We start from the raw sequence: 27,633 nt of genomic DNA, 5'->3' as shown, positions 1-27,633 counted from the left end.
ACATGTGGCACAGAAAATTTTTGAAGAAGGACTCTGTGGTATATATAGAACATGTATGATGTGATGGATCATTTTAATAACTGTCATTCAAGGAAGACAATGTGTACTCATGTCACTGAAATCACATGGGTGAAGCAGAGTGCTACCCAATCCAAAAAGACCCTGGTCTTCTGCTGATTCCATGCCTGGTTTCACTCTACAGTGCAAATGACAGGTACCATATGAGAAGGATGTCTAGCTAAGGAAGGAAAAGAAAACCTGGCCTGACTCTTACCAGCTTGCAGCGGAGAGCTCAGCAGAGGCAAAAGACTTGACTGGGGGTCACAGTATGTCCCGTGAGAGCACTGGGCTGCTCCCATGATGGCCCGGAGCAGTGCAGTTTGCTCAGGGCAAAGGTCTCTAGTATTCCTTAGGGCAGGCAAAAAACCTCAAAGGGGATGACAATGGATACAGACATTCCTCACTCCTGAAAGATGCTCAGCCCAAGTCAAGCTGCACGAGCTTACCATATATATTCTACAGGAACGTCAAGGGCAGATAAAAATAAGGAATTGAGCAAAGCACTTTGGCAATGTGCAGGACCTGCATTTGAGTCTCGGCTCCGGCACGTCCTAGTTGTGTGACCTTGGAGAAACGGCTTACCTTTTCTGATTAACATCTGTGGAAAGTTGGCCCCTATCTATTTCACAGCCTTCTCATGAGGACAAAAGCAGACAATACGTGAAGTGCCAGGGCACAGTATGCTGCAGGCTCATAACCAGAGTGGAGCATCATACACATCTAGTAGGAAGAGCCTAAAGAAGCAAACAAAGGGAATGGGAGACTTCCATCGTCTTCTTCCTGTTCTGCTATCCTCTCCTGCAAGCCCGGGAAGGCTGGGGACAAACAAGGACAAACCAGGAAACCCCTATGCCAGATGCTGCAAGACAAGTGCCACTGAGCTCTACTCTGACCTCAGGCCTCCCTGTCACGCCCCAAGCTGCCGCCCAGCCTGTCCGAGGACAGACCTCCAAAGGGAAAGCAGAGGACAGCGTTAGCAGAATGGACTGGAAGACACACACTGAAATTTGAGAGCAATTTTTATCCCTTTTTGACCCAGTTCTGATTAAAGGTGTCATCTTTGGCCTGAGCAGATGAGCTGCTTTACAGAAGCTGAGCTCCAGCGGGCTCAGAGAGAGGGCAGTCATAGTAAACACTGAGTACGGCCCTGTAGCCAGCCACCCCTGTAGCAAAAGGCTTGCTCCTCAGACTCAACAAGGATGGTGAGAAAACCCTGTTGCTATCATAGCACAGGCTGAACAGACGAGAGAGTCAGCCAAATAGCAATTGCAGACTTGCTTCCTTGGGGAGTCCTGAGGGTGGGGGGCCAGAGGGTGGTCAACCTAGAAGGGGAAGCTAGGGGTTGTTTTGAGGCAGGGTCTCACTCTGGAGCCCTGCGTGCCTTGAACTCCTGCCCCAGCCTCCAGATAGCTGGAATTATAGTCATGAACCACCATGGCCAGCTGCCTGTGGGTCTGATGAGAGAACCCAGCACATGCATGGAGGTTTGGGAGAGTGCCAGGAGTCCATGCCCATTGCATCCTTCCTGAGCGAGCACAGCTGCTCCAGTTGCTAAGGGGAGGCTAGAGCCACTAACATCCTCTTTAAAAGGGAAAACATCTCATTTCCCTTGGAAAGTTCTATTTGCACTGATTAGTTTAGAAAACCTGGGATTTTAACCAGTCTTCAAGATGTTCAGCTTTCTCCAAACTAATTAGATTAGCGGCCGATAAAGCATCCCTAGTCTCTCATCTTGGAAGGAAAAGATGGGGGAAAGGAGCATCTGAAGAGGGGCAAGTGGCGCTCCTCCAAGAGGGTAAAATTTGGTGACCAGGACAATAGGTGCTTATGAGTAGGGAGCTTGACACAATGGAGACTCAAGCAAGACCCAAGTCCAGGAGGAAGAAGGCAGGCGCCATATGAAGTGATTGAGGAGGGCACCTCACCATTCTCCTGAGCTAAGGGGAGGCCTGGTCGCAATGCCTTTTGAGCATTGTGCCTGTCTTGTTCTTGAAAGAGAAAGTAGAGCTTGCATGCGTTACTGCTCCCATCCAACAGGGGCTCATCAGTGTGAGCTCCATCTCCTTGGTAGAAGGGCACTGTGGGTTGACCATGTCTGCAGCTGCAGCCTCTGAGCTGGAGGGGGTAAAACTGCTTACCACAGATAGTCCTACCTTGAGTCACTTGAGAACATTAAAGTAGAAAGTGGGAAAATCATTCCCAAGTGAGCTCTGTCCCAGGGGCATCTAAGAGTCAGGAGGGCAGGGGTTCAGTGGCAGCTTCCCTCAGAACTTTCTCACCTGCAGCTAAGCGTGCAGTGTGTCTGCAGAGCCCTTCCTGTCCCTTTCCCCTGGGTCTTGGCTTCAGTGATGAAAGCTCATCTCACTGATGCATAAGCCTCTTTATTTAAAGAGATGCATTATAAGGCATAGTGAGGACACAGTAGCACCAGTCAGACAATATACAGTGAGACGAATGGACACCTGGCTTACACAGGTCAATGATGTGCAAGGGGGTCCCCAGGCTCTGTGTCATTAGCCTCCAAAGGTAGCCACCAGCTTCACACCAGGCACCAAAAACATCTTCCTCGGACTCCACTTGAATGAATCCTGTGATACATGCTCTCTTTTTCTGTCCTTTCTTTTAAAAAATGTATAGGGGCAGTTTGCCTGCATGTATGTGTGTGGTGTGCACTGTATGCACACAATGCCCCTGGAGGCCACAAGAGGGCATCAGAGTCCCTGGGACTGGAGTTACAGACAAATGTGAGATGTGGGTGCTGGGAATCAAGTCCAGGTCTTGTGTAAGAGCAGCTAGTGCTCTCAACCACTGCTATCTCTCCAGCCCAATCGTGTTATACACCCTTGGTCTACATGACGTTTCTGAAAGTCGTCTGGCCTCAGAAGGTAATAATTTTGTAGTGGTTGTTTCTAGATAATGCTTCACATTTTGCCAGGACGAAGAAATTCCTACTCCTTCACTTCTTGGTAGATATGTAGGTTACTTTCTGTTTGGAATTAAAACTGCTCAGAAAATTCTGGAAAACACTCCACTCCCTCCCCCACTGCAGTTTATCATACTATTGGCTTTTTTTTTTTTTTTTAAAGGCAGGGTTTTTGGTAGTCCAGGCTTTGCTTCCAACTTGCTATATAACCAAGTATGGCCTTGAACTTCTAATCCTCTGTCTCCACCTCCCAAGCATTCAGTTTGCATGTGTACACCACCACATCTGGTTTCTGCAGGCTGAGGGTGGACCCTAGGGCTGTGCATGCTAGGCAAGTCCTCTATCAACCAAGCTACATCTTTCTGGCCAATTAATTGGTTGTGAATTTCAAGATGTGCACACTTCCCGGAAGTCAAAGGAACAGGCTCTATCTATTTGGGTTAGATAGTGTGAATTTCCTTCTAGTTTTATTCTCTGGATGCCTCTGCCTGTGGGAAATCTCTTTTAAAATGGCTATTTTCTTCATTGCAAGACTACCTTTTGTAGTGAAATTCTGAAGTAAAAATCTAAGAAACCAATTTATACCTAATTGATTCCTAAAATGAGTCCACTTTCTTTTTCTGCAGAAGCTGAACATCAGGGCTCATTATAAACTCTTAATATATACATCTGTTCTGTCCATGCAGAGACCATGATGCAAAGAGTATCTGTGGACAGCAAGAAGGCCAGAGCTCCTTCCCTACAGACAGCCTGAATACAAGACTTGCTTTAAGGATCTGAGCATGATGGTGCAGCAACCTTACCCAGATGGAATAAATTCATCCCTAGCCAAAAGTCTAGTGAGACCTATTCTTATCAACATCTCAATTTGTGATGGCGGACGTTGTGATCCCCTAGGTAAATGGGGTTGTACAATTAAAAAAAAAAAAAAGAAGGAGGTATATCAGTGGCTTGCTTATTACTGAGATGGAATTCACGAAAAAAGCAACTTAAAGAGGAAGGATTTGTTTGCACATGGTCTCGAGGAACAGTCCACCATGTTGGGGAAGGTTGGGTGGCAGGCTGCTCCGGGATGGAAGGAGTTACGTGGAAGTAGATGTACAGAGCTGGGACTTTTCAGACCTCTAGTAGGGGATGGGAAGCAAAACACGGCTAGAAACCTCAAGGACCACCCTCATACCCACGCCCCTGCAACCTACTCCCTCCAAATAAGTTCCACCTGCCAAAGCGCCCACAACTTCCCCAAACATCAGCAGCAGCTGGGGACCAAGTGAGGCATTTGACATCTAAGCCAGGATAACAACGGACTTAGCAACAGTTGAAGTTACTGGCCAGCCAAAGAACCCAGAGTATCGGTGGCTCAACTAGAGTCTTCCTCACAGGAGTGAGATTTCCAGTCTGCCAGCTATGGCATCTCCTCTTTTCCTCCTCTAGGTATCCACTGTGGGGATCTTCACTGACATTGTCCCTGGAGACACCTTCTAACCAGCTCACAGTGCCAATGTAACTGAGCACTGACCTCCTCTGCAGGCCTTTCTATCTGATTTTATTCATGGACCCCAAACCTCTAGTGTCAATGAAAACTGTTCCCATTCCCACATTGCCTGGCAGCTTTATGGTGACATGATTAAGAAATAGAAAGTAGATTTTAATTTTATGGATTTACAGTAGGATTTACAGAAAGTTTCCTGGACTCTTGACAGATTTCCCCAAGGCCAGAGTTGTAAGAGCGTATCTCTGAAGAGGCATTTCAGGCAGGAACCCTTGCCATCTGCTGTTACACAGCCCCAAATCCTACACACACGCTTCTGGTCCCCATCTGGGCAGCAGGGTCTATTCAGGTTTGCAGGCTATCTTAAGGTTCTTATTGCTGTGATGAAACACCATGACCAAAGGCAACTTGGGGAGGAAAGGGTTTATTTTACTCACAGTTCCATAGTGAGGGCAGGAACCTAAGCAGGGCAGGAACCTGGAGGCAGGAGCTGATGCAGAAGCCATGGAGGAATGCTGCTTACTGGCTTGCTCCTCATAGCTTGCTCAGCCTGCTTTCTTACAGAAACCAGAACCAAAAGCCTAGGGGTGGCCCCATCCATAATGGGCTGGGTCCTCCAGTATCAGTTGCTAATTAAGAAAATGCCTTAGAGCTGATCACAGAGGCACTTTCTCAGTTGAGGTTCCTTCCTTTCAGATAACTTCAGCTTGTGTCATTTCATCATAAAATCAGCCAGCACACAGATCCCAATGGCCTCCTGGGCTAGAGAAGAAAAGGGGCTATACCACTCAGAATTAGGGGAAATCTAGGTTCCAAGGGTCATTTTAAAGAGTGAAGGGGACAGAGTCTAGATTCCCCAGGTTTGGCATTCCCTCCCTAACCACCAGGCCCAGCTAGATATCAGAGAGGACCCTGAGCCTGCAGCTGAGTGTCCACAAAACCAGATACTCCAGTGGAGCTGGGGTAGGCACACAGCTGCAGGCTCGGGGTCCTTCTCTGATAGCTAGCTGGGCCCGGTGGTCCATTCTAGGAAGCCTTCTCTTACCAGGATCTTGGGTCTGTAGCCCAAGGGATACTGAGAGAGACATGGAAAGGGAAGATATTTCTGAATATTTTCCTTCTGGAACATGTGGATACATGACCTTACATAGACAATACAGCACCTCATAGAAAGCCCTTTTTAAAGAGCCGAGAGTATATAGAAAGCAGGGAGCTAGGTTCTGTCAGCACACTGCATGAGGATAGAGCAGTGGAGAGCCCTGGAATTCTAAGATGGGATACAGGGATAGAGAGATATATAGGAACAAGCAAGAGCTTATCTCCAATCTGGCAAGGTGTGTGTGGGGGGTGGGGTGGGGGGTGGGAGTAGGGGGTGGGTAAGTAAGAGCATTTCCCATCTGAATTCCCAATTCACTGGCCGAAGCTTATCACTATGCTCTGTCCTTCTCTTGTAAACAGTGTGGCTACTCTCAAGTATGTCCGCGGTAGGGCTAGGAGACCTGCATCCAGGGATACTTAGTTCCAGTGCCTGCCACTCAGCCCTGCTAGGCATCAGGGAGCCCGCGCTAAGAGCTCCCGATCACTCTGGTGGAGCTGGGGGTAAGTGATGGGATTTGCTGTGCTTGGTTCATGCTAGAGAAATCTCTTCCCCAGGTGTAGTTAATTTTGATCAAAACAAACACAACTCCTACCTCCACTCACTGCCTCTGCAGAGGGAGAGGGACAGAGGAACTAGGAGGTCCAGATGAGGGGTAGTAGAAATGTCCCCAAAATGTAAAATATGTCCCCAAATTGTCAGCATGCAAGAGACCTGGCAGGAAGGCAGGCACTCTCTACCTTGTCCCCTAGGCCACTAAACAGGTTTGCCTTCCGGTTCTTATTTGAAGGCTGGACTCCTGGTTGATCAGACATAGAAATGCAGGAGGGCAACCCTAACCCCCAACCTCTCCAAAGACAGATCTGCAGGTGAGGGGGCAGGCGCCTTGCCCCCATGCCCACTCCCACCTAGGGAATTAACTGTCCAGCAGAGGTAGGTTGGTTGACAATTCAGAAAGCCATTAAGCAGGGTCTCCTGAAGACAGCCTGCTCCGGAGGGAAAAATCAAGAGGGCCCCCGCGCCTGCCTGTGGCTCCTGAGGTGGCTCCCGGGTAGACTCAACAAGTTCCAGGGGCCGCGCAGCGCCGCCTGCAGCCCAGAACCCCAGGATGTGGCAGTGGAGCTCCGCGCGCAGGCGGCAGCCAGCGGCTGCTTCCAGCACCTCCTCCTTCTCCTCCTCCTCCTCCTTCTGCCCGCGATCCGGCTCCGGCTGGAGGGGCTCCTCCACGCGCCGGGCCCCCGCCCCACGCACGCGGCCCGGCCCGCCCCCGCCCCACCCCCGCCCCACGGGCCCCGGGGCTCCGCCCGCCTCGGTGGCAGGCGAGCGCACAGGCGGCTGGCGCGCAGCTCCGGGCGCCCTCTCTTCAGTCCTCTGGCCGCCCGGTTCCACAGAGTGGCCGGGACCTGGAGCGGCGGCCAGGACTCCCTTCCCGCTCCCTCCCCCTCTCCGCCCCCTCCGCCCGGCCCGGCTCCCGGATCTCGCCGAAGACAATTGCAGTAAATGAGGACATCTGAGGAGCACGGAGCCGGGTGGCTGTGGCTCGCTCCGCCGCGCCGCGATCGGGCGAGCGCGCGGGCGTCCCCGGAGCCGGCCGAGCCACTGCCTCCCCGCGCGCGTCGCTGAGCAGGAGCCGGAGAGACTCGAGCTGCGGCGCGGGGGCCGGCCGGGCGGGCCGGGCCCGTGGCAGTGGAGGGGGCGGGCGGCGGGCACGCAGCTGGCCAAGTCCCCGGAGCCGAGCCTCCTTCGGCGCGAGCCCGGCGATCCTTGCCGTGGATGCTCTGCCCGGAGTGCTCCGTGCCGCGCCAGGCTTGCCAGGGTCCGCGGCAAGACATGCCCGAGCCAGGCGCTGCACCGACCTCCACTTATCAGTAAGCAGCCAAAGGTAAGCGGAGCCCAACATGCCCTCCTCACCGCCCCAGAGCTCGGTGCACTTGACCACAGGCAGATAGGCGCAGACCCTGGCTCGTGCGCACGCACTCGCCCCTAAACCAGCTTCGCCTGGGTCTGGGATGGGAGGACCCGGTGGCGGGCAGGGGCGGGGGTGGGGGGCGAGGTTACGCAACTGCATCTGGCAGGACCCTTTCGCCCAGGGGTATCTGGCAACTTTGGCGACAGCCTGGGAGGAGCGGGAATGTGATGTCTGTTCTAGACAAACGCCACAGCCTTGTGAGCACAGGGCATCCTTGGCCGGGCAGAACTGGGCAGGAGGAGGGTGAGGGGCTCTGGGGACGACCATCTCTCTGGAACGTCCGAGGTTTTGAAAGTATTATCCAAACTAAAGCGAACTGCCAAGTACAGTATAGCTGATTAACTTCAGGGAGATAGGGGGATAAGTCTGAGCAGAGGGGCCCTGCTGCCTGCCGTTGAGCAGAGACTGAAGCAGGAGCGAAGGCAAAAATGCCCACGTGAAATGTTGGTCTCCTCTCTTGCTTACTGGTATTGGCACCTTCTCCGGGCTGCGGGCTGGGGTCTGCACCCGCTGAGCTGCTGCGTGTCTGGCATCCTATGTCTGACCTGCACAAGCGTGGGAAACCAACCGATGCTGCAGAACCTAGGGACCTAGGGAGGGCCCGAGAGAGGAGGGAACACGGGCCAGCCCCAAGCAGGGGCAGAGACTACAGCCCAAAGTCAAGAACAAGACTCTCTGCATCTTGCTTGTTCATGCTCAGGGTTCCAGGCTAGTGTCTCCACTGCTTAAAAGAAGAGCCTCTCCTTGTGACCTCAACATTCTACTACCCTGAAAATATGCCACAAGGAGATGGAGCCAGTGATAAAGGGATGCCAGGCGTGGGGGAGGAAAGGCGCCCCTGGAGTAAATAAGGGAGAAAATGGGTGCTTTTCACTCTCTGCAGACCAGGGCTCAGGTCCCCTCCCCTCTCTTGGTGCAGGTCTGGGGCTGGGGGACTGGCTACCCTCTTGGGCTTATGAGCTACAAGCAGTAGCAGAAGCAGTTTAATTTGACCTTGTCTGCATGGGCGCTGAAATTCTGCCGAAGCATCCCGAGGTGAAACTGGCAAGAGTGGGAAGGAACTTTGGGCAAGCCCTGCCTTGGCTAAGAACCTAGGAGATGGTTTCAGAGCACCAAGGCAAGGGCTAGCACAGGGTTGAGGTCAGCAGCTTGAAGGTTTTCTCTTGGAAAACGACTTGATAGGGGGTTACTTTTTCACAACCTGACCAGGGCACACAGTCAAGGTTACAGGGCTAGGGACTTGATTAAAAATACCATTCAAATCATAAAGCCTCGATCACACACCCCCCCCCCCACACACACACGAGTAGCTCATAAATAAAAAAGATACCGCCTTATGAAGCTCATGCTAAAGGCTGAACAGACAGTAATCATTTCACTCCGCAGAGGCGGAACATGCTGGCTTTTACTATTCATGGTGTGCTATTTCTTACATTCACATCCTGTTGAATGTTACTTTTCAAAGTTCATATTTATCTTTGCATTTTTTTTTGCAACAAGATTAGCAAACGTGCACAAAACAGCTCAAAGGAAAAAAAATGGAAGTCCTGACATCTGCATACCTCACCAGATATTAATAGTTTACTGTCTGTGTTTACTACTTCCATGAGAGGGTACCGCTCTTCAGAATGGGTTTATCAGAGTAGAATTTGGTAGGGAGGGAGCCTAGCAGAGCTGTCATATCACATGATTTGGTATAAATTATGTGAGCTACAGAGTTTTATTTTCTTCATTAAATCCATCTTTTCCTTTAAAAGGTAGAGTGAATCAATTTATTTTTTTAAAATCTGATGCAAAGGCTCCTCTTTAAAGATAGGATGTCCTTGAAAAGCAAAGAATATCTTAAAATGACAACAGTTGCCATGACTTTCTCTTTTATTATCATGATTAAGACACTGGGGCTTTGATATAAATCAGATCCATTATCCCATCGAGAAACATAACTAGTGGTTAAGAAGCAGGCTAATAAGTCAAGCACTAGAAAACTCCATATGAGCCTTCAGGGAGGCTCTATGAAAATCCAGTCACCCTATTACCTCAGTTTACCACAGAGCTCCTCTGCTGTCACTGTTATTTTGCACCATGAAAGAAAAGGCAATTTTTGACTTCGGTTTTCCCCTTTGTAGATAAAAATTTTAGGAGCTACATAAATAAATGAAAGACACCCCCCCCCCCCCCCGTCTCTGAGGAAGACCCCTGCACAGTAGAGTTCACAGAAAATAAAGAGGAGGCTGAGACATACCAGGCTACTCCAATAAGAGGCCAGGCACTTATCCACATCACTAGATATCTGTATCCTCTCTTTTACTCCATTGCATGGCCATCTAACTGAGAGAGACAGCCACCGAACTCCCTTGTAGAAGCAGATTACTTATGTTGGGGCCAGGCTGCTTCTCAGACAATAATGTTCAAAAATGATTGGAGGCATAGCACAGCACCGTGCAGCAGTTCTGAGGACAGGCCTTGCCGTAGAAGGGCACTAAGTGGGGTCACCAAAGGCTTTAATTCTAACACCCTAGACCAACCCACCAGACACCTAAGCATGTGCATACCAGGGATGCTGTTAACAGATCATCTGGGGCACCAACCAATTATACAGAATGGTAGTGGCTCTCATTCTCCTGGGAATGAAAGGCCATAAGGACTTCCTGACGCAGTAAGGACTGCTTTTCACAGAACCTTCATAAATGTGACAGCCATGTTCATCACCCTACCCTTTGTAATTCCAGAGACCGGCATTCTCCAACCCCAAATTAGCTGACATAATTTATGATGTAGAACCTTCATGTTTGATTTTAATATTTCATAACATTATGGAGTGGCTTCAATATTTTAAAGCGAAATTTAACATGATTGATACGACATGACAACACACATATCTCCAAGATGTTCAGAGAAGCCTTTACCCAAACTTAAATTAAGCCATCTTTATGTAAATACAGTAAAACATCATGACCTTTAATCAGTTGACTTAAAAAAAAAGTGTTTATCTTATACATTGAGGATGGAATACAAATTTGTACAAGTTACAGTGGCCCTAGCAAATTCAGATAAACAAGTATTTGGATGACATTGCATACTAAGCAGTACGGCATTCAAGGTTTAGGTTTGAACTTCTCAACCATGTCTAAGGATGTAACCGTTTCATCCCCTGAAGGAATAGAAGGCATGGAGGTGTCTCCAGGCAACCAAGATCCTGGTCGCAGATTAAGAAATACCGGAACTTCAGAGACATCTCCTGGTTGCTCAGTCACCTGGGTCCTAAGTCATCAGGATATTCAGCTTGAACTGGAGACTCGGTTCAAGCTGGGCATGAGAAACATGAACTTGAATATGGAGAAAGTAGAAATGGGGGACAAGAAAGAGTTGCATTTCTACATTACTCTATAAACATTTTGGATAGTATACCACTTCATGGGGATTTGGGAAGAGTTCTCTCCGAAGTAATCATTTGGATATTGCTTTTGTAGAGTATGGAGCTGATGATTTCAAGTACTGCATATTCATAGACGTGTCCAGTGGCCACATCATCCTGGGATTAGGAAGGCTGAGAAAGAAAAGGCTGGAGACAGGCTCACCCGTGCAGAGAGAGGGAACAGTCACAGAAGTTCTGCTATTTTAACAAAGGAAGTGAAGAAGCAATAAAAACAAACAATAGTGATCCTACCAGCATGTCAAAATGGTCCTGCAGATTTGCACTGGAGTTACTATGGAAAACTCCAGTTCAGCCTTTGATAATCTAGCCTAGGGCATAAAATGAAAGCAGTAAACTATGGACCAGGAGGGGTGGGAGAAAAAGCTGCAGAATGCCGAAGGCATAATAAGCAGCTTTGCAAATGAAAGTTGATTTCTCTCCACTTCAGTGACCCGGAGAAGCAACAGGGCAGGCTGATGCTGGGGCCCTTCTGTCAGCTGCTGTGAAGAGGAAAGTCTCCGAGGAACAGCAGACTCATTGCTAACGTTGTGTTTCTAGTCCATTCCATCAAGTGACACGGGTCCCTACACATTGTTCCTGGGAGGTATCCTAAACTGGGCAACTGGCGCATTGTAAAATGTCTTCCACGTGTTTTCAGTGGTTAGATTCGGGACAGCCCATAGCATCTGCATCTTGCCTCATGAGAGGCTCTGGGGCTTTTTCTAGTGCTTTTAGCAGTCTTGGAAATTTACTGGTACTGTAAAGATCAGACTCTTAGAAGAGGGTGGACATGGGCAAGGTAGACAGAGAAGCAGGTGGCAGCAAGGACCTAGGCAATGAGGAAGAGATTCCAAGACTGGAAGGAAGGCCTTCAAGGAATTTGGCTCCAGCAGGAAGAGAAGAGGTGACTAGGGTTGTGGCAAATATGCAAACACATCTAGACTCACAAGAGAGACTCAGGATGGAAGGTTCAGGCGTGAGTGACTCCATGGCTGACATCAAGTGTCAGGTGGAGAAAGGATCCTGGGCCCAGCACACAAGAGACCCAGGGCTTAGGCCCAGTGGGTGCTGCAGTGACAGGAAGAGACTCACAGGGGACGACGGATGAGGAGTGACATTTGGCAAAGGTTTGAGTTGTAGCATCACAGGGTGGCCAGACACAGTTTGAAGCCACTTTGAGAAGGAAGCAGAAGGGCAAGGTGGGTATCACAGGATGCTTTCAACAAGAATGTGTGTTATGAGAAGACAAAGTGTTGATATCCAGACAGAAAACAGAGAAAAGGAACCAGAGCCCAGCTGAGAAGGTGCTATGAGTGAGAATTGACTAGTGCCGAAGGTGACTGGTAGCACTGGGGTTGGACAGAGAGGGGGCGAGCTAGGACAGACACATTCAACAGTGGAATCCTGTAACATGGCAGCCGCAGAGGAAGGATTAAAATTCTACCCAGGGGGTGAGTGATTCTAATGAAAACCTGAGGCTGGGAGCCAGCTGGGAAAAGATGTGGTGATTCCCTGGAATTTGAGTCTGGGTTTTCAATTGGCAATATTACTTGAAAAGTGGAGGGTTGGTTTTATTTGTTTGTTTAAAATCATTTCTTCTAACCTCAAGTATGGAGAATGCTTTCAAAGAGGGGAGAATGGACTGATGGGTCCTGGAGACTCACAACTTAGAGATCCTTAAAGGAAGAAACACTGTACTATCTAGTAACAGGTGCTCAATGAATATTTAATGAGGCTATTAACAGTAAACCTAGTCAGTCATTTCACTGGAAATTCAGGGAATCCTGGCTGGAAGCAACTCTTCCTGTCTTCTTCTTTTTTTTTTTTTTAAGAGGACAACAACTTCCCAATGGAAGGTGATAAAAGGAGAGCATGCTTGCAGATGGACAGTTGGTCCTTATATCTAACCCCACTGTTTAGAAAAGAAACAGCCAACGAGCTGGATTTCCTCTGCCCCGCTCACACTCAGGATCTTCTCTGTTAAAAATCCACTTGGGTAGGGATTGAGTTTTTAAAGGAAGAATGCCTTTGAACTGACTAACCTTGAGAAACAAACAAGAGGAAGACAGAGGCTAGCTCCCTGCTTTCATGTAGATGAAAGCTCTCACAGCCAAGAGCTGACATTCCAAGTCCAAGGGAATTTGTGCTGGAGTTCTCCCAGCTTGGAGAGTTCACCAGGCCAAGCTAAGACACCCAGAGTCTGTCTTCGGACCTTTAACCTCGCATCTCAGTTTGATACCGTGACACCAGCTTCCTTTTCCTCTGTGCCAAACCCATCTATGTATTACTACTGTTTTAAAAGTCTATACAAGAGTGGTACAAGTAGATCCCTCCCTCCCCTGCCTTCCCCTTGACACCACCAACGCAAAGGGCTACATTCCCCTGATGATGAACTGACTCCCACAGCTGGAACCCTGTGTCCAGGATTTAGTGCCCCCAAGTGTTCCTGGTACGCTGCAGGTGGAAGCATGGGGAGGTGGAAACTTTGAGGGCTCCCAGCTTCTTACTTTGAAGTTCTAGCTTCGGTTTCACTTCTCAGGGCCGTTTAAGAGTGCAATGTTACGACTTCTCCCAGTCAGTTGTTGTGTGTGCCTGTTTGAATAGTGGTGGTTGGTTCTATGACCTCACTAAAATAATTTGTGCCTTCATTCAATTTAATTTTGTCTTTGTATTTGTATTTCTCTTTGTATGTATTATATTAACTCTCCTTTGAGTACATCTCTGTTTACTGTGTCTATCAGGTTCACTGATGTGGCAAATTTACCCAGAGTTATGCAGAGTGATGACATCACTGAATCTGTACAAATATGACCCTGTCTTACTCAGCAGGGATGACGCCCCATGACCCTCTATGGGATGTGATCAAGTGCTAGCACGGACACACACATTAATAATAAATAAAAAATTTAAATTAAAAAAATGAAGTAGAAGATATCAAGGAATTGGGGAAGAAAATAACAAAAGGCACAAGCCGGTGGTTTAACTTCATAAACACACTATCAGAATGACCTGAGGAAGCCGGGGATGGTGGTGCATCTCTTTAATCCCAGCGCTGACGGTTCTCAGGCAGGTGGATCTCTATGCATTTGAAACCAGCCGAGTTAATCAAAGCGAGCTCCAGAATGGCCAAAGCTACATAGTAAGATCCTGTCTCAAAAACAAAACAAAAACCTATATATATATATAATAGTCTGAGGAGTTTAAAAATATATAATGCTTCCCAGTCTCTACCCTTCAGGGTAGGGATGGGGACTAAATATATAGTCTCTTTCTTCTTTTATAATACTCAGCTCCTAACCCAAAGTGTGCCATTGCCAAGAGCAAGTCCAGGGATCAACCCTTAGGAAAAAGGCATGCTCTTTTCCTTCTGTGGGAAGACAGACACCCTCAGGCTTTGTTCCCCTACCAAGCCAGACTGCTCGTTTTAAACACACACACACACACACACACACACACACACACACACACACACACACACACGACAAGGGTCCACCTCATCATCACTCAGGTCCTCCTCCAAGGAAAGCTTCAAGAAGAGCAACAGGGAGCAGGGCCACTGAAGGACTGGGTGAGATCTGCATTTCCCTTGGATTCTGACGTCTACATGGAGTCCTCACACTGTCAAACCATCAGTACTGCTCACTGCCCACCTTGTGCTCAGGGACTACCCAGTCCTCTTCTGTTGTTCTCTCTTCTTGCCATGCTCTTTGTAAAATACCACTGCACCTGCACCATGGAGGGCTGTAGATGGAGGCAAACGCGGGGATATCAGCTTGGCCTCCCCGCTAGACTGACGCTTGAGCTTTCTGTATGTGGAGAATGCTATACCCAGATGCCTGCCCTCGCCGTGGTTCTGCCCCAGAATTATGTGTCAAGTTCCATTCCGGGTTGATGCAAGTCTAACCAAGCTGCCAAAAACCTGACAGTGAGGCTGAAGGCCACTCAAGCTCTCTGCACCTCCTTTAAGTACAGAGCAAACAAAACACCGTAGTTCAACTGCCTCGTCATTACCGAGTGCCCCTTCTTCTGTCAAGATGTGCCTCTCTCTGTCCACCAATGTCTTTCCACTCCTTGCTCTTTGTCATTCTATGTAGGTTTTTCTGACCTGCCATCCACACATTCATCTTAGTAGATAATTAATGGTAGAGAGTAATTACATTCCTAAGGACTGATGGTACTTAGTGAGTGAAAATTTACATCCACAGGTCACATACAAGGTGTGGAAAATGAATGTGATTCCATCCAGACTTTGATGTGCCTCTGGGGTACCCAAGTCCACTGTTGTGCTTTGGACCCTACAATGTTGTTCGCCACTCAGAGGTCAAGGGTGCCTCCTCTATAGCTGGTTAGAATGCTGGGATTATGAAAGATGTTATGCTCTGAAATTTGTATATGACTCCAAGACATTGAGATGTATGAATTAAATTCTTAATTTAAATTAAATTCTTCATTTATTTGGCAACTGCATCATATTCTTAAGAAGGCAGTTGGAAATCATCAGAACAAATCTACTGTAAGTCAAAATGGCTGCAAGGAATATGTCATCAAGTCCCTGCTATGCTTCATAATTAAATGCAAAACTTGCCCCATTCATAGACCATCTCCTTATTCCTGTGAGTATGCATGCCATCGCTTTCTCTTGAATCAGCAGGAAAAAAAAAATGTTGCATAACTCCAGGTAGTGGTTTCTTCAAACTTAATGAAAACTTGTCCTTTCTCTTATTCCTACCCAGGGTTTATTACACAGTCAAGATCTCCAGGGAAAGTAGACAGAATCCTTGGAAATCACTAATACTGCATACTCATCCAAAGGCTCTTTGACCAGATCATGGGAAGGGCTTCTGCTCCAAGGATGACGTATATTTATATTCTCATATCAGTCAGCAAGTATTGAAGGATGGCTGGGCACAGGGCAGGGAAGTTGCTTAGTAGGGCTTGTCCAAACACTTAGGTTTAGGAGAAAGCACAGTTGGCTGCCTCCTGCATGCTTTCATGTGCAATTGCCCACATTCCCAAGATCACTCTCAGCAACTTGTCCCTAGTTTCTCCAGGGGAGGGTCCTTTGAGCATGTCGCTCCCTGCTGGATGACACATTGCTGAGGATGTCATCTCATTTTTTTTTAAAATGTGTCCAGCACCCAGTAGGTACCTAGTTTTACCTTGGACATACAGTTGCCTGAAATAGCCCGAAGAAGCCAGACAAAGTCTATGACATCTAAAAGCAGTGAGCCTTGAGTGGAAAATGAGGCTCAGCCCTGGAAAGTGAGCCAAGGGAAGGGAAGATGCACAGCAGGAATGACCACAGTGTGTTCTAGAGATGGTGTGGGGATGTTAGAACTTGAGTAGTGATGAGAAGGAAGAGCCGGGACTAGGGTAGGAAAGAGTAAAGAAGCCTTTAAAGACAACAAGGATTTCTACTCGACTGGGCTCTGCTGAGAGGAGAGCCCATTCACTTATATCTCCACAGACAGGCATGGGGAGTAAGAATGGCAGGCAGACTCCAGGAGAGGTACAAAGATGAAGGTGAAGAAGAGAAAGGTATGGAAGGGACGTCAACAGAGAAACAACAGCACAGAAACATAAAGGTTAGTGGGGGATGCTTCGGGGCTATGCAGGACTGAACGGAAGAGATCAAACTTAGCAGCAAAATTTGCTGGAAGACGGTACAGCAATCCAGGCAGGGGGAAGGTGCAAGCCAGGTCCAGAGAGAGGCTGCCTCTCAGACCTTTGTCCAAGTGCTGCGGAGGTCACAATGGCGGCTGTGTTTCTAGGCTGAAGATGGACCACACAAACCACCTCTTCAGAAGCACCACAGGGCCCGTGCCATGCCATAGGGACATTGCTAAGGTCCATGCACCTGGGAGACATACCTTCAAAGTGAAGACAGAACATGTGAGGGATGCCTGCATTCTCATGTTCTAAAGCAGCAGCTAATTTTTGATATGAATAAAAAGGAAGACAGTTCATTGTTGCTGCTGGTCAAGAAACAAAATAATCAACTGACCTCTATAGAAGAGAAAAATACCAGAATTTATGATAGATGAGATTTTAATGAAAAAAATTATGACAACTACTGGGGTGGCTCAGTCTAAAAAGTGTACAACCTGCAGGCAATTTTTTATTCTCTTTCTGTTGCCCACTACTCGCCATAACCTGTTCCTTGTCTTTCTTTCAATTTTGTTTTGTTTGGATTTTTTTTTTTTTTCAAGATAAGGTTTCTCTGTGTAATCCAGGCTGTCCTGGAATTTGATCTTTAGACCAGGCTGGCCTCAAACTGCCTGCCTCTGACTCGCTAGTGCTAGGATTAAAGGCATGTGCCAGCCACCATGCCCAATTTGCAGTTACTTTTTTAGCACTGAAACTTGGCCCTTTTGCAGACCTGCAATAAATAACTGTCAGTCATTCTGATCAGAGTATTTCTTCAGTTTCCATATCCCAAGCAATTAACTATGCACACTCTCTGACTAACTTAAGCCTCCCCCCCCCCCCCCCCCCCCCGTGTGTGTTTGTGTTTCTGGGATCAGTTATACATACAAGTATAGGCAATCATGCAAATGTGTGCATGTGCATGTCAAGTCAAAGGTCATCCTCAGGTGCCATCCACGTGGTTTTTGAGATGTGGTCTCTTGTCTATCAGGAGGGGCAGTGATCTGCTTGTCTAGAGTTCCCCAGTGCCGGCATTAGAAACCCACACACCGGTGACTCCTGGCTTTTTTTTTACATTTGTTGGAAGATCAAACTCAGGCCCTTGAAGCACTTTACCAACTAAGCCACCTCCCCAGCACTTAAGTCTTGTTTAAACTGACAAAACAATCTTCGGGGCAGTGAGCAATTTCTGAGGTCACCCTGATGGTCAGCCCTCAGATTCAGTGGAAAGAAGAAGAAAACAGCTCCCCTGTTCTAGACTGCGAGTTACTCCACATTAAAACACCCTCTAACATTTGTAACCCACGTGTCAAAAAGGCCTTCAGAATTCAAAGCAGGGTATCTTTCCACATTAGACCTTGGTCAAGGAAAAGTATGTGTGCTGGCCGGGTCACAGACACCACAGCTCTGTGCAGCCAGGGAACCGTCCACATGCATTCCCGGGACAGGCCATTTTCTCTACATTCAGCAATCAGCTTATAAATAGAAGCCGATTAAAGGAAGCACTCATGGCTCTTTCTTCTTGGCTTAGCTGCTTCTGCTATGAACCCAGACCTATTCAACATCCTGGCCAAACCAAGGAGAATACAGGGGTTGGGATCCTTTTGAGACTAAGAGATAGAGACTTGCATGGCCTTGCCAGAAAGACAGATTGTATCTTCAATTCTAAATGACTTCTGTTGTACGTGGTGGTTACTTCTATACCAAAATCCTGCCCTGGACGTCCCAGTATGGTGTCCTGAGATGGAAGTGAAATGTAGCAGGAAAGGTTCTGCTCACACAAGGCAGTGTGGGGGAAAGGAAGGAAAAGTCAGTATTCACGTTTGAGGTTCCAATGAATCAAGAGTTAACAAGTTCTGTGCACTGGGGCCAGGGAGATGGTTTGCTGGGTAAACTCTGCAGCACAAGCATTGGGATCTGAGTTTTGATCCCCAGCACTCATGTGTTTGGTTTGTTTTGGTTTTGTTTTAAGATGCCAGGTGGAGCGGTGCGTGTCTGTAAATCCAGCCCTCTGTTGGGAGAGACAGGCAGATCTGGGTCTTGCTGGCCAGCTAGTCCAGGCTCAGTGAGAGACCCTATCTGGGAAAACGTAAGGTAGAAGGAAAACTTAAAGAAAACATCCTAACATCAACTTTCTGCTTCCACACAGGCCCACAGGGACACACAGACCTAGGGAAGGATGGACACACACACACACACACACACACACACACACACACACACACCCCAAAAAAGTTTGGATTTAACATAATTAAGGCAAACGACTCTCCAAGCCTAGCCCAGTACACATGCACCTAGTTTTATGGAAAGAAGAATCCAATGAGACCTAAGAAAGGGAGGCCACACTTGAGTGTTTCACGAACTCTGAAAAGCTCCAACCTCTGCTGAGCTTCACATGACAATCTGATGAGCTCTTCATTATCTAGAACCTCCAGGGAAAGTAGGGTGTCTGCTACAGTAGTGAAATGAATCCATGAGCCACATTCAGAACCACTGCCCAGCACCTTGCCTTCTCAGGACTGGGATGCCCATGGGGGATTTGCAAGGACAGGAAAATGGGTTCCTTTTCCAAAGCTGACTGAACCTGGGGTTGCACAGTTGGAACCTGGTCTACGTAACTCTAGGCCACTAATGATTGTCAAGTTAACTGTTGCTAATGAGATGGGGGGGGCTGTTTTTTTTTTTGATGGACATAACACCCCATTTGGAGGAGGCAGGGTTCCCAGCTGACTTTTCACAAACATCATAAAATTCTGCTAATTCCTTTCTGCTAGCTTAGATTCCATTTGGATAGTGGGTAACAAAGGTTACTGTCTTCTTTAGTGAAGACGAAAGTCTGCTTCCGTGAAGAGGGCCATTTCCTAGTTCTTCTAGAGGTTCTCAACTTTTCTAATGCTGTGACCCTTTAATACAGTTCCTTATGTTGTGGTGACCCCCAGCCACAAAATTATTTTCATTGCTACTCCATAAGTGTAATTTTTCTACTGTTATGAATCATAATGTAAATGTCTGTGTTTTCTGATGGTCTTGGGTGACCTCTGTGGAAGGGTTGTTCTACTCCCAAAGGGGTCAAAACTCACAGGTTGAGAACCACTGTTCTGAAGCCTCCACATCAACCCCAAAGTGTCCCCTCCTGGATGAAGTACACAAATCATGCCTTTCTGCCTTCTCACTGTGAGCAGGACAGTGTGTGCCCATGACAGCAGTGGTTTGTAGGGTTGGGGTGACGTTTCCAAGGCTCTCTCTTGATGAGATATGTGTTTTAATGGCACAGATAAGAGCAAACCAGAGCCCCAGTTCAGATGGGATTTCTTCTGCCTCACAGTCTACATTTTACCTCAAAAAGTACCCCTATTCCCAATTTCAGACTAGAGAGCCATGGGATTATAACAGCTCCAGGTTACAGGGTCCAGGTTACCCTTCAATATTCCATCCTGTAAGAGAGGTAGGGGATGTAGTTCAGTAGGCAGATGGCTTGCCTTATATGCCCAACACACTGGATTCAATTCCTATCATCAAGTAAACGAGCCATAAAGGCATATACCTATAATCCCAGCAACAGAGGTGGAGAATCAAGGTCATCCTGGAATACATATAGCAAGTTCAATGTCAGCCTAGGGAGTGAGAAGGGAGGGAGAGGGAGAGGAGGAGGAGGAGGAGGAAGACAGAGAGAGAGAGAGAGAGAGAGAGAGAGAGAGAGAGAGAGAGAGAGAGAGAGAGAGAGAGAGAGAGAAGTAGACTGTGTCTTCTCTGATTTCCTCCTACAAGCCAGGTTGCTGTCCCTGGAGCAGCTCCCTCACTCACTGTCCACCCTAGAAAGACATCTGAATGTATTTAGAGCCATCCCTCTCCCGTCAGATCTGTGGCCTCTGAAGACAGAACGAATGTCTGGGAAAAGGGCATCTCCATGTGTTAAATTAACCTAGACCGTGGAGCGGAGACCCAGTCTGGCATCTATGCAGCTATCTCTGCCTCAAGGCAAGAGGGCTTCAGGACTGTAAACCAGGTTTCTGCATTAAAGCTTTCCCTGTACACAGGAGTCCCCAGAGCAAGGGAGAGCCTGCCTCCCATCCCCACTGGAAAGCTCCATGATAAAGAACAGCTTATCCACTTGCCCCTTTCCCCCACTCTGAGGAGCCTAATGCACAGGCGTTCCCTCGGCATATGGAATAAAATGTTGACCCAATTAATCCTGAACAGCAGCCAGCATCTCTGGCTCCAAGGTGCCTTGACTGTGGGAGAGCCATTGGGAAGCTAGCAATTTCATGCAGTCCCTCTCCACATTCATGGGATGGCTTGCTGGCTCTTAGGCTACATACAGTGATGGACCACCCACCCTAAGGCAGGTAGTTTCTCTACAATCCCACCTGTCAGAGGACCAATCAGGGCACACATACCATCTTACAGCGACATATAGGAATCCTGGGGAGTATGAGATATTTTACAGTGGCGGAATAGAAGCAAAGAGTCTTCACTGTCAGCTGGTGAAACCCCAGACTTCAGGAGATGCTAATCACAGAGCACAAGGCAAATCGATTTGATTGTAAATTCAAACCAGTGGCAATTTTCTTCTTCATAGTAAGTTCTCTACAATACTGGCACAGTATGCTAAATCTCCCAACCCATGTATTCACACAAGTTCTCATGTAGTAGGTATACGCATAGACATACAGCACGGATACACACTATCACAACTTCAAAATTCAGCACTCTCTCAAAAGAATCAAAGAAGGCCTTTGGGGACTGCTGGTGCACCGACTTGATTCTTTCTGGGACTTTGAGATTGTTCACACAAAGGCCAGCAGAAGGGATCCTTTGCTGCATGAGTTTTAACTGGAAAAATAAGGTGATAGCCTTGTGACAAAAAACCTGGATAAGACACTCTCCCTAAAGGCAATGTTTTAATAAACAGAGACCATGTTGGTTTCTTTCTTTTTCCCTAGCCAAACTTGGTAGGCCGTTTTCTTTCACTTAACATTAGCTCATGTTTTGTGGAGATACCAAACCTTCTCTGTAGTTGTTATTTTAATGGTCACAGCAATTGAGTGTATACCATCATTGACTTGACTGTTTACCTATTGTTAGACTGTTAGCAGCTTCCATTTCTCATGCCTTCAAGTTGAACTGAGCATGTTTTTATCTGTGTTATTAATTTAAAACAGAACAGAGATGACACGGTCTCACTAATCTAAAACTACAGGGTTTATATATTTACAGCTCACATTTGATTATGAAATTTAATTCGAGAGTAATTAAGACATTTATATTCTACACAGCTCAACAGCATCTAGATCTCCCTGAGCCAGGCAGGCCCAATCATGACTTGCCACTTTCCAAAGCATTTCCCCATGAAATCTAATACAAGTTATGGACTCTCACTGCTCTGCAGATAAGAGATTTGCCCAAAGGACTGGCACCTCTAGCACTATGGAGTGACCTACCCAAGGAAGCCATGCTAGAAAGGCCATTCAAGTCTCACAGTCACCTCAAACTCCAAGGCACCCCTTAGTTTGTGCACCAACAACAGACATGTTCCAGGACCACTGGAGGTCTCCCATAACCCACACCTGATACATAATATGAGAAGGTCAGGAGATGGACTCATTCACTTTTCAGATGTCTGATGCTTTATTTTTGATGTGTTATTATTATTATTATTATTATTATTATTATTAAAGAAAAGGCCTTACTAAGTATCACTGGCTAGCCCAGAACCTGTTCTGTAGACCAGGCTGATTTCAAGCTTGCAATGATCCCCTTGTCCCTGGCTCCATTTGTTGGTACTGCAGGTACATGCTACCATGCCTCGCTTAGCTGATACTTTTTGAGGTCAACCAGGGGTCATGCCAAGTAACAGATTTCTTTGCTTAGGATAGTTCTTTAGTGAATGTTATTCAAAGAGACTTACAGTGCAGGCTACCAGCTGTGCCCTTCAAAGTCTTAACATATAATATGAGGATAGCAATGGAGTCTTCTCAGCAGGCAAGGGGATCCCGAGGTTCAAATGAGAAGATGGGAGTGAAATGCACAGGCACAGGCTGGCATTTGTTAGCACACAGGAGTGCATGCACAGGGTCTAGAGAGATGGCTCGGCACTCATACTGCTCTTGCAGAGGACCCAAGTTCAGTTCCCAGCACCCATGACAGGCAGCTCGGAAGAGCCCATAATTCCTGCTCCAGCAGCTTCCAACGCCTCTAGCCTTTTGGAGCATCTCTGCTCATACACATACACACAGTAAAAAAGACAATAAAAATCTATCTTCAAACCTGCCTGCAGGCACAGGGCCCTAGGGTCAACTCTCAGTACAGACCCGCAAAAGCAAAGAATTTACTTATTATTTATCTTTATTTTCACTAATGAGGGAGTAGTGTTTTACACACTTAGCAACTCTGTAAAACACGAAAAGCTGAGAGTTCTGTTTTTTACTATTTTCCCCTTTACCACCAGCAATTAATTCCTCTGATTTGTTTTATGAGTTTGATGGTCTGGTCTAACACTCAGCAAACCAGCGGAGTGATGTAAGAAAATTATTTCAGTGCAGTTCCTGGCAAATCCTGATGATGAATAGTGAGGCAGGACAAACTTACTCAGACACACATTTTTCAGGACTGGCAGGGAAAAGGCTGAAAAATTACTCGTAAATTGCTTTTTGTAAAAATGCTCTCTCTTTCAAATTTCCCCTAGTATGAAGGTCTCCTTCAGAATGATGGCACAATACATTCTGACACACCTACACGGCAAGAGAGCCAGAGAACACTCACAGATAAGAATGGGGGTTAGGATTTAATTTTCTCATTATGTCCCCAGTTTCCAATGCTCTTCCCCCACACCAAGTTCTGAGTATATGTCTTTTACTTGTTGGGATAAGTGTCCCCGAAAGGTAGCTATTATCTGTGCTGGCAGTCTCACCCTGCTCCACCCACCCCCGGGCATAACCCCCGCCCCTCCACTGTAAGAGCCTTGATATTGTGTATTACATCTCCAGTCCATTCTACTCTGCTTCCCTACTCTCTAAAACTGTCCCAGAGGTTGGGTTTCAGATTACAGACATCTGCTGATAGCTCTAGCACCTACTTGAAAGCCTTGATTCTGAGGACAAAACTCAGGACAATAGAAGCCTTGGGCATTCGTGGTTGGAAAGGCTGATGCAGGGTTGTCATGGTGGCGATGCTCACTTGGCGGCATTGCTGGTTGTCACACTGGGACAACCTTTCTGTTTGGGAGAAGCCAGGGATGCTGCTGACTGCTGCTGCTGAGCATTCTGCACTGTGCTGAGCCCTTCCAGCATCAGCGGGTCATCTGCCTAACCTACCAGGAGAGCAGCAGCTGAGTAACCCTGGTCTAAATTGAACCAAAGGCTGCAGAGATGATTTTAGGGTATCCCCACACCTAACTACCCATTAGTGTTCAGCATTATTATGAAGAATTGGGAATTGGATTTGCCTCTGAGTCTTTCATGCTGTAAACACCTGTGTGTGCGGGTGGGGGAGGGGGCTTGCAAGGTAGCAAAGGCCAGTGTAGCAGAAGTATAACCCACTGCAGAGAAGGCATAGGTCATGTGATACCGCTAAGTCAAGGGTTTGGAGTTCCTCTCTTCCTCTCCTTCAGCAAGCCACTATGCCTACTGGCCTACAGTGCTGACTAAGGATTAAGGACAGAAGAAGCATTGGACCTGTGCATTGGACATCTGGGTCTGTTGGACAGTGTGAGCCCGGGGTTTGGAGGGTCATGGCCTACCTGTGCTTTTCACCTGCTGTGTGAGTTTGAACAAGTGGCACACCATACCTCTGTGATATGGAAATATTGACACCAAATGTAAGGAAAATAAACATCTACCCCCCACTCCCTGACCCCATAAGTAGTGGCCACTCTGTAAATATCTCCATTGCCATGGTGTTTCCTAAGAATGTCTCCTCCAGGTCTCTGGGCTAGGGTCTTACCTATAGTGCCACCATGGTCACCATGACTACCCCTGCAAATCCTCTGCCTCAGGACAGAGCTAGAGTTGTGTTGACAGTGGGTGGATAATGTGGCTTTTACTGACCTTGGCTCATCTCTGACTTTGCATCCGTGAACACTTGGGTTCTAATGCCAGGGCCTCCTGTGTACTCATATCCAGCCAGCCGACCATTTTACTCTCAAATGCCAGGAATCCAGTGAAAGCTAGTTCCCAAACAGCATGCTTATCTATCTTCTGTTTGCTTTTATTTTGCCAAACCCAGGATTGAACCCAGGTCCTCATACATACTATGAACATGCTCTACCACTGAGCTTTATCTCAGTCCTGTTTTTACTTTATTTGGAGACAGGGGTTCATTAATCTACCCTGCCTGGCCCTGAACTTACTCTGTAGCCTGAGCGGGCCTTATACTTGTGATCCTCCTGCCTCAGCTTTCTAAGTAGCTGGAATGAGAAAGTTGTACCATAGGCCCAGCCTCACTGTATCTTGCTTCAAGTGCAGCCCCCAAGAAAGTTCCTCGGTGTGCAATAAGCAGCTGCGAATCTGCTTATCTAATAAAGGGAAGGCACTTACCCTCCTGGTATTCCCCGGAGAATCATTGGCCACCTGCATCTCTTTAGCTGCATTTAATAGCTCAGCCCAAGATGAATCTGCATGATTAACAGAAAGGCTCCTGATTTTATTTTCTTTCAGCATTTAAATGCTAGAACAACTACCATTGTTGTCATTTTTTTTTCAGGGGGGGGGGTATGATCAAAACATAAAATTTGATTCGAGAATGAATAATTTATTTTTTTAAGTAATTCCCAAATATCATTCTCCATGGAATCACAGAACAGAGATGGTATTGCTGCTTTTGTAGACTCAGGGAAACCCATGTTGTGTTCATGACTGATGTTTCTAGAAGCCATACTCCCCAGTGTGACTTATCCCCAGAGAGAACCCTGTGGAGGAGTATGGCTGGCTCCCCACAGAGTCCATGTTGACTGACCCTGGGTCCTGCCTGCAAGGCTGTCCCTCTAGCTGTGTCTATCTGCTCAGGATCTAGAATCTTCAGGAAGTCTTTAATAACTGTTGGATTCCAATAATAGATTAATCACGTCATCCTCAAAAAAAAAAAAAAGGTAGTAAAAATCCTAAACTAAATAAGTTGCATTTGGTAAACCATCTGCCTACAGAGTGGAGACACACATGTGAAAAGATAATTCCGAAAGCTGACGAAGCAGCGACATTGGGCTGCTTGATGAATATAGTAAAACAGGTTTGCCTAATGGGGAAACAAGCATTACTATCAAACAAAAAAACGAGTGTATCCCACATGGAAAAGTAAGCAGGCTTTAATATCGAGAAGCAGTTCATGCTGTGCCTGCCAGCAACTCCCCGCCTGTCTGATTTTCCTTAACATAAAGGCCGACCTCACCTGTTTAAAAATAATTAGGAAGCTGGCAGCTGTAATTTGGCTGTAAGTCCATTCGGCTGCATTTGCGTGTGTGCTTCTGACCCACTGATGCTTCTGTTGCTGTCTCTGCATGCAGGCACCATGGTCAGCAAGGACTCCGGCAGATGCATACTCACGACACCAGAGCGGGAAGTGGAGCCAGCCGCCTGTCTGGCCCTGGAGATGAGATATGCCCTAGACCCCAACCGGCAGATCAAAAAGCGGAACAAAGCCCTGCAGGTGCGCTTTAAGGATATCTGTGAGGCCCAGAATGAGCAGAGGGACACACAGCTATCTTCAGGACCTCTGGGGGAGAAGCGAGAGGCCAAGGCTGTGTCTTGTAGGGCAGCATACCGTAAGTATATGACAGTGCCTGCACGCCGATCCATTCCCAATGTCACCAAGAGCACGGGTGTGCAGACCTCACCAGACCTTCGCAAGTGTTACCAGACATTCCCGCTGGACCGCAAGAAAGGCAGTCTCAAAGGCCTGCCAGCTGCAGATGCCTTCAAAAGCCAGAACAATGGGTTTCTAGCAGAGAAGAGTGAGGCAGGACCCATGGAGGACCCCCAGCCTTGCAGTGCAGGAAGGATTCACAAGACCACAGCATTGGTTTTCCATTCCAACGAGCATGTGAATGCGCTGGACCAACCTTCTGGGGTCAACTGCGCAGAGCTCTGCAAGACTCCAGACATGCTTGGCTACCCTGAAGCTCTATTGCAGAACTCTCGGCCTCCCTCTGAGGAGCCCATCCACCAGCTGCAGGGGAGAGCTAAGCTGGACAGGAGCACCCTGGACTCAGAGGAGCCCACTCCACTTACCCATGGAAGGGTGTTTAAAACAGAGGTCGCCACTGTGTACCCTCCTGCCATCAGTACCAGGGCCCCTGAGCCTGGCTTGTCAAACTCTGCTGCTGCCAGCCAGTGGTCTCTCTGCCCTGCAGATGAGGAGCAGAGGAGGGCTGCCCACCTCAATGGACTGCAGGCATCCTCGGGCTCTGCTCTGGCCTGCTCACCCCCAGTGCAGTGCCTGTCCCCAGAATGTAGCGAACAGACCCTGCAGAACCAGCCTAGCCCCACAGCTGGGGTGGGGGATGAAGAACGCCATCAAATTGTGCCTCACACAGAAGTGGTAGACCTCAAGGCCCAGCTGCAGGTGATGGAGAACTTAATCAGCTCTAGCCAGGAGACCATCAAAGTGCTGTTGGGAGTCATTCAGGAGCTGGAGAAAGGAGAGGCCCACCGGGAAGGGTATGTATGCCAACCGTGTCTTATTCCCTGCAGGCTTACCACTTGCCTCATCAACAGCCCCGAAGTCCCATCCCTAAGGAGTCCAATGCCAGTGTTTCTGTGTCAGGGCTACAGTCTGAAGAACTAGTGAGTTACACGGGTCACAGGTGTGTCCAAGGCCAGGCTTCCTGGCACACTCACCTCTGACATTCATTTGTCGGTTAGTGTTTTACCCATCTGGACCTGGTTTCAAACTCTATCCGTATATCCAGAGTTGATGGGTCTTCCTCGTGATCTATTCAGATTCATGTTTCTGATCTTGATGAATTGTAATACATATACCAGTTCAAAATGTCTATATAAGAGGCCATTTGATTCTTAGGAATCCCGTTATAGTAGAGGGA

General features: G+C 47.6%; 2 protein-coding genes across 4 annotated transcripts in view; one reads left to right on the top strand and one right to left on the bottom strand.

Annotated features, from left to right (window-relative positions):
* The window catches only part of Dock1 (dedicator of cytokinesis 1), a 516,862-nt gene that overhangs the window by 234,615 nt on the left and 254,614 nt on the right, over window positions 1-27,633 (bottom strand). The gene's annotated exons all lie outside the window — the stretch shown is intronic.
* The window catches only part of Insyn2a (inhibitory synaptic factor 2A), a 57,175-nt gene continuing 36,858 nt past the window's right edge, over window positions 7,317-27,633 (top strand). The window contains exons 1-2 of one of the 2 annotated variants that reach the window (XM_006976932.4): window positions 7,317-7,453; window positions 26,098-27,250. In XM_006976932.4, coding sequence (XP_006976994.1) covers window positions 26,103-27,250 — 1,148 coding nt within the window. In that variant the 5' untranslated portion in view covers window positions 7,317-7,453; window positions 26,098-26,102. The remainder of the gene's footprint in view (window positions 7,454-26,097; window positions 27,251-27,633) is intronic. The other variant, XM_015995838.3, reaches the window with a different exon arrangement.

Source organism: Peromyscus maniculatus, chromosome 1 (genome assembly GCF_049852395.1).
Source record: "Peromyscus maniculatus bairdii isolate BWxNUB_F1_BW_parent chromosome 1, HU_Pman_BW_mat_3.1, whole genome shotgun sequence".
NCBI lineage: Eukaryota > Metazoa > Chordata > Mammalia > Rodentia > Cricetidae > Peromyscus > Peromyscus maniculatus.
Note: the sequence above shows the minus strand (reverse complement) of the source record. Positions and strands in the feature narration are given on the sequence as shown.